Source organism: Filicampus tigris, chromosome 10 (assembly GCF_054856515.1).
Source record: "Filicampus tigris isolate MCC_2025a chromosome 10, RoL_Ftig_1.0, whole genome shotgun sequence".
Lineage (NCBI taxonomy): Eukaryota > Metazoa > Chordata > Actinopteri > Syngnathiformes > Syngnathidae > Filicampus > Filicampus tigris.
In genome coordinates this window covers 22,983,383-22,989,382 of record NC_141226.1, presented here as the reverse complement: position 1 = coordinate 22,989,382, position 6,000 = coordinate 22,983,383, and the positions used below count along the sequence as shown (strand labels likewise).

General features: G+C 45.7%; 1 protein-coding gene across 5 annotated transcripts in view; it reads right to left on the bottom strand.

Moving 5' to 3' along the window:
• Nucleotides 1–12: 12 nt before the first annotated feature.
• The window catches only part of mast3a (microtubule associated serine/threonine kinase 3a), a 27,997-nt gene continuing 22,009 nt past the window's right edge, over nt 13–6,000 (bottom strand). For all 5 annotated transcript variants that reach the window (XM_086042835.1, XM_086042834.1, XM_086042833.1 and 2 more), the window contains 5 exons: nt 5,604–5,827; nt 5,295–5,417; nt 5,069–5,205; nt 4,748–4,932; nt 13–4,361 (listed from right to left, as the gene is read on the bottom strand). In XM_086042835.1, the coding sequence (XP_085898961.1) occupies nt 3,511–4,361; nt 4,748–4,932; nt 5,069–5,205; nt 5,295–5,417; nt 5,604–5,827 (1,520 nt within the window). In that variant the 3' untranslated portion in view covers nt 13–3,510. The remainder of the gene's footprint in view (nt 4,362–4,747; nt 4,933–5,068; nt 5,206–5,294; nt 5,418–5,603; nt 5,828–6,000) is intronic.

Below are 6,000 nucleotides of genomic sequence, written 5' to 3'. Positions count from 1 at the left end.
GTTTAGACTCACTTGTCCTTTTTTGGGTGAATATTTTATTCAAGCACTGTTAAGACACTTAAAAAAAAACAGACATTGGCACATCAGTCTGAACAAGATCCCCACATAGTAGGAACTTCACAAGGTCCAGTTGTCAAGGAGACAAGGGGATTTGTTGGGGAAGTACACTAAAACACAAAAATTGGGTATTGAGAGCAAATGACAGTCGAACACCTCACATGGAAAGCAATGCGCACACAATGACCAAAGTTTTTGGGGGAGGGGATAACCTGCTAAATGTCAATTTAAAACGAGGAATTAAAAAAAATATATATATGATTACACACTTAAGGGTACAGATGTTAACGGGTATAAAATAAGATACAAATCCTGAACACCTACCAAAATGTATCCAACACATTAGCTTCAAATTCCAAGAGGAACTCCCAAAGACACATTTGCTTCTGCATTAAACAGCTTCCACGAGCTGAATAAAATCATGCAAAAAGCATCCGCCCCCCCCCCCCCAAAAAAAAGTAAAGGTGGGAATAATATGGTGGAATGTAAAGCATGCACAATCCTTTGAGGTTGATTTTGAGAGGAGATTAGGTACCTGCCACTTTAGTTGCACTCAAGCCACTTTGCAGGCCAACGATCCTTGCAAGGTCACTTTCAAAAACACCAACCAACAGCTGTTTTAAGGTCCACCGTTGTTTATACAATACACATCAACAGCGTGGTTTAGTACTACTGCAACAACACTGCTTCCTTTCGGGCAGACAGGGTGAAAGAAAAATCATTTCTATTCTTTACTTGCTCCATTCAGAATTTCTAGTTAACTACCATATGTGATTACATTTTTTTTTTTTTTAAATAATTTACCAAACCCACACACATATACACTTTTGCCGTAAACATTCATTCATATTACACACCAAAAAACGGCAAAAATTTGCTTGAATTTCACTGTTCACTGTACAGTCTTTTTTTTTTTTTTTTCCCAATCTAGCCAGAGAGAAACAGTCCTGAAATGTCACACGGCTACAAGACTTGTGCGAGTACACCAAATACGACTCATTTATAAGGAGACGGACACGACAGGTAGTTTAAGGAAACGGTGCAAAAAAAAATAGACAACCACGCCACGAGGATCCCGCCGCGGACACACTTTCCAGCACGCACGCCTTATGTACAACGGAAACGCTCGTGTGGAAAACCTGTTTTGATACCAAGCTTACTGTCCATATACTGGTCCACTTTGTCCTCGCTAATAAAACAATTGAGTACGGCAGTAGAATGATTATTATAACCCACGCAACAAAATGCCCACGAGTAGTTTTGCCTCACTACACCTTAAAACCAGTCGGCTCAAAATAACCCAATCTTGTGTCAAAAAGGGACCGACTGGCCCTTGGGTCAATTTGACCCAACTTTTTGGGTTACTCGTTCATTTGACCCAAAATGTTGGTTTTGCTGTTGTGCAAATTGACTCTTTCGTTGTACTGGCCCAGCACAGGAGTTCACTTGGAACGTTTGATTGCATACTAATCAGCCAAAAGTGGTAGTAGTAGTAGAGAGAAAAAAAAACTTCCTAGTAAGACAATCATTTTCCGAGAGCACCCTAGTCGTTCGTCCAGTGTGCTGAATTGTCTTACTAGTGAGAGCAAAGAGCTTACTAGTAGTACATAGACTCAAGCTGGATATCAAAAAAAAAAAAAAATGATCAAACAGTTTTCCATACACATGTATGTTTTTTTTTTAATGGCTAACCTTGTTTGGATTTCAAGTGTGATCCTCATATCAAGTAGTGATGAGACCCAATAATGTGAGAGACTTCCTCTTGAGAAGCAGCACAAAATGGATTTTTCTGTTGCGTCCAAGTGCAACACAAAGCCAAAGAAAGAATGGGGGGGGAAAAAAAAAAAAAATTTTTGTTTAAAATCACAGGTTCTGTATATTTACACTTTCTGACAGTTGCAATCACTAAAGCATCGCAGGCAAAGCCAAAAACCAGATGAGCATAGAAAGTTATAAATACGCATCTTCATTTAAAATACAAACATATTTACAAAATGTAATCCGTGGAGGGTGTGTTTTCAAAACAAAGACAGAAAACAAGCGGCGGGGAGTAAACAAAAATAGACGTATTTATGATAACGGGATTGAAGGATGCGTATTTTGCTGTGAAACATCCATTTTCAAGCTCGTGACGGGACTCGGATCACAGTTTGTCTGGCGAGGCGCTCGTCTCAAAATCAACGCACGCGACCATACTCACGAAAACGTTTGGGCTGCCACGTTAAATTCCAGGATGGCCAGAAAATTGCACTATAACCTTTAGCAATGAACTTTACTTGACCTTGTCTAAGCGTTTGACCGCACATGTCCCTCTGTTCAGTGTTTCAGTACTTTTTCCACAAATTGCTGTTCTCTAACAATAAGCCGAATGTCAAAATTCACAACATTTTCCAGGACATTCACGATGCTTTTCTTTGACTCTTCCAGTGTCTTTGCCGTAACTTGCCGATGATGCGTACAAAATCGAGCGTAGCTTTTCTCAAAACAGTGGTTCCGAGACATCCCGAGTTTAATTCCACTAATCCGTAATAAACGCCACTAATCCGTTCCAGCTACCCTCCAAAAAAATAAAAAATAAAATAAAAGGTGCTTGTTCACTCTATAATAATGTACTTTATATTGCCATAATTCAATGAAAAGTAAATGCTGCAATCCAATTCATTGTGCTGCTTCTTGCGATATGCCCGCCTTGGCCACCGGGAGGCAGTCTAATACTGTGCACTCATACAGACGCAAAAAGGAATATTAGACGTTTTCTACTGTGAAAGTGACTCCGTAAGATGCTGTAACAACTGCACATCATATATACCTGTGAGTATGGTTAAATTATCAGTCTAAATGTGTTGCTCTACCATTTGTGTTCAAATATCTGTTGCTTCTGAAACTACTGATGCTAACTTTTAGCATGTCAATAGCATTTTTCACTGTTTCTTCCTATAACCGTAAGCAGACCGTGTTACTTTAAATACACGTGGAATTCGCGTGAGCGGCAGGTGTGCCGCTATGTTCAGCCTCAACAGTTTTTGGGAGTTTTCACACGTTTTCCATGTTGCCATGAGTTCACATGCCACCTCGCACTGAACACGGGAGTGCTGTGTCCATTCGCGTGTCAGCAGAAATACAGGGAATGGAAGAGTCTGAGAAAGGCGTACAAGTGGAAATGTATCGTCCATTCATGGCTCAGACAACCTGTTGTGAATTTTGCCATTCGGCTCCTTGTTACAAAACGGCAAAGTTGTGCAAAAAGTACTGAAGCACTGAGCAGTTGGGACATGTGCATTCCGAAGTTTAGAGACGGTCAAATTAAGTTCGGCTATCTAGATAAACAGTGCATTTTGGGGTCATCCTGAAAATTCACATGGAAGTCTAACATCCCTAACTTTTTGTGAGTGGCACACAGCGGCAAGTCAAACGCTGCCCAGGAGAAACCGGTTGTTCATCTAGATCCCTCGTCTAAAACGGTTCTTCATCTGTAGACTTGGCTTTCAGCTGAGCCGCCGTATCCTGCGTCGCTTTTCCTCCCACCTTCATCTTGGAGTCCGACTGGGCCGAGCCGACCCAAGACGCCTCGAACGTCTTGGGCAGAGTGAGGGGAAGCGTGGCCTCCCTCTCGTCCAAATCGTCAAAACTGACTTCCTGCACGGCCTCCTGCTTCTTGAAGGAGTCCCGGCGCTCGGACAGAGCCAACTTCCTCATAACCACTACCTCGGAGGAGTGGTGGTTACCGCCGCGGTGTTGCGGCGAGGCAGCAGAGCGGTGGTGCTCGTTGCCTCCTCCGACAAGGTCCTGGTGGCCTCTCTGGCCGCCGACGTACAGTCCCTGACGACCGTGTTCGCCCACGCAGACGAACCCGGTGGCGGTGTCCTCCTCGGCGTCCTCGCCCTCGGACAGCGGCACCTCCATAGTGTGGCGGCGCGTGCTGTAGGCTTTCCTCTCACAATGATACCCGCCGCCTGTCGCTTTGTCACCGGTCAGCTTCTCCGCTGACTGGACTCTCTTGAGGAGCGGCGAGCGCGGCGGCTCCGCACTGCGGGGACGCACGGAATGGCGGGCGATAGTGGGAGGGGACAGCGTTTTACCGTGAAAACCCTGCAATGACTTTGGGTGGCTGGGAAGGCAGGAGGGAGAGCACTGAGGTGACAGAGGCTGGGGAGGTGGGATGCAGGCCAGCGGGGACGGCGGGATACTGCTGGTGGACTTGCAGCGACCGGCCTTGGTGTAGCGGCCCAGGACGTGGAGGGAGCTGGGACGAGCCTGAGGTACTGGTGAGTTAGGAGAGCTGGAGCAGGGCGAGGAACTTGAATCTGCGTGGAGAGAAAGGACGGAGGGAGGTAACTAAGGTAGCCTTTTCAATATATGGTAGGGACAGAGAAAAACATTTCATAATTGCCTGAACCCCCCACAATATTGCCTGTGGGTGTGGGCCCAAGTCGATTAAGATTATCCTTATTTCAATATATACTTTTTCGAACTTTTTTTTTTTTTTTTGGTGTGCCCTGAGATCATTCATTTAATTAAGTGCCCTGGCTTAATAAAGTTGAGGAAAAACTGCAACCTACAACCACAATAATCAACATGTTACCTCTCAGACAGACTGAAACATAAGAATGATTTTCTTTGATACGGTTCTAGCAAATTGATTTGTAATGTGAAGGTGGAATCCTTTCGGGTTAAAGGATTTCCGACTCACCTCCAGAGTGGTCAGGAGCAGGGGAGCGGCAGGGAGTGGAAGGGCCGGGAGAGAGAGACTGAGTGGGGGAGCCCGAGAGGCTGTCGCTAGATGACTGGTGGAATCCAGAAGAGAAGCTGCGACTGCTTTGCATAGGCGGAGGGGGCGTATGTTTAGACAGCTTCTTCAAGATGTTACGCCGTCGGCTGCAGAGCAAAACAGTAAAGGTTCATAGTTTCGGCTTGATTTTCACGTTCGATACGTGGGCCAAAATTCAACTGGGGACATCAACTACAATCCCAAACGTGTGAAGCCAATCTGCTTTACAAAATGACACTGTACCTGTCCTGCCCATCTCTCCTCTTGCTTTTCTTGCTGCGTCGAGCCATCTTCGCCTTGTAGCTCGTCTTTCTGGCAGGGCCCACTTTGATGGAAGTGTTTTCCAAAGCAGTGGTCTGCAGGGTCACCCGGTTGCCACTCTGTTGAAAACGTATCTTTTAATATGAAGCTAAGAGGGGAAAGTAAATGGTAGAACACTAAAAAAATCAATCGGCGTTTCCTCCCACACCTTAAGCAGAAGCTCTACCACCTCAGTGTGGACAAGACCCTGTACGGATTCCCCATTGACGTGAGTGATGAGGTCGCCGGCTCTCAAACCTGCCTCGTGGGCCGGGCTGCCCTCCTCCACACACTGAACACACGTTCATGATCAGATCAAAACCAGTGGGGGGATGCCGTCGTAGTAAAACAACGTTGTTGACATTTATTTAACAATAAATGCCCAAAAAGGGCACACACAAGAAAAACATAGTTGACTCGGGTTTGACATCAGTATAATTATTGTTTTGACCGCAGCGCCTGTGAGACAGACACATACCCAGACCATGTGGTGAACTGTGTAGACATCGCTGTCCCCCATGTAGACTCTGATGGCTCGCAAAGCAAAGCCGAACCTCTTCCCGGAGCTGTGGATGACCACCGGAGGCCTGAGGCAGCTGATGTTGATGGAAAGATCCCGGCTAGGGGACGAGTCTCTGGACGATGGGTTGGACGAGAGCGACAGCGATGACTTGGGGCTGGAAGGAGGACCCGCTGAGTCATCTGGATGAGGAGCATATCTGAAAAGGTCATTCATGCGGCTCCTCGGGGAGTCTTCAGGGATAAATGCACCTGGGCTATTGTGTGTTAAAGGCCAAAACTACGGAACTTATTCTCATGACATGTCCACCGAATTATTCTTCAAGACTAGTTTTGCTAGCTTGGCTACGCAACAT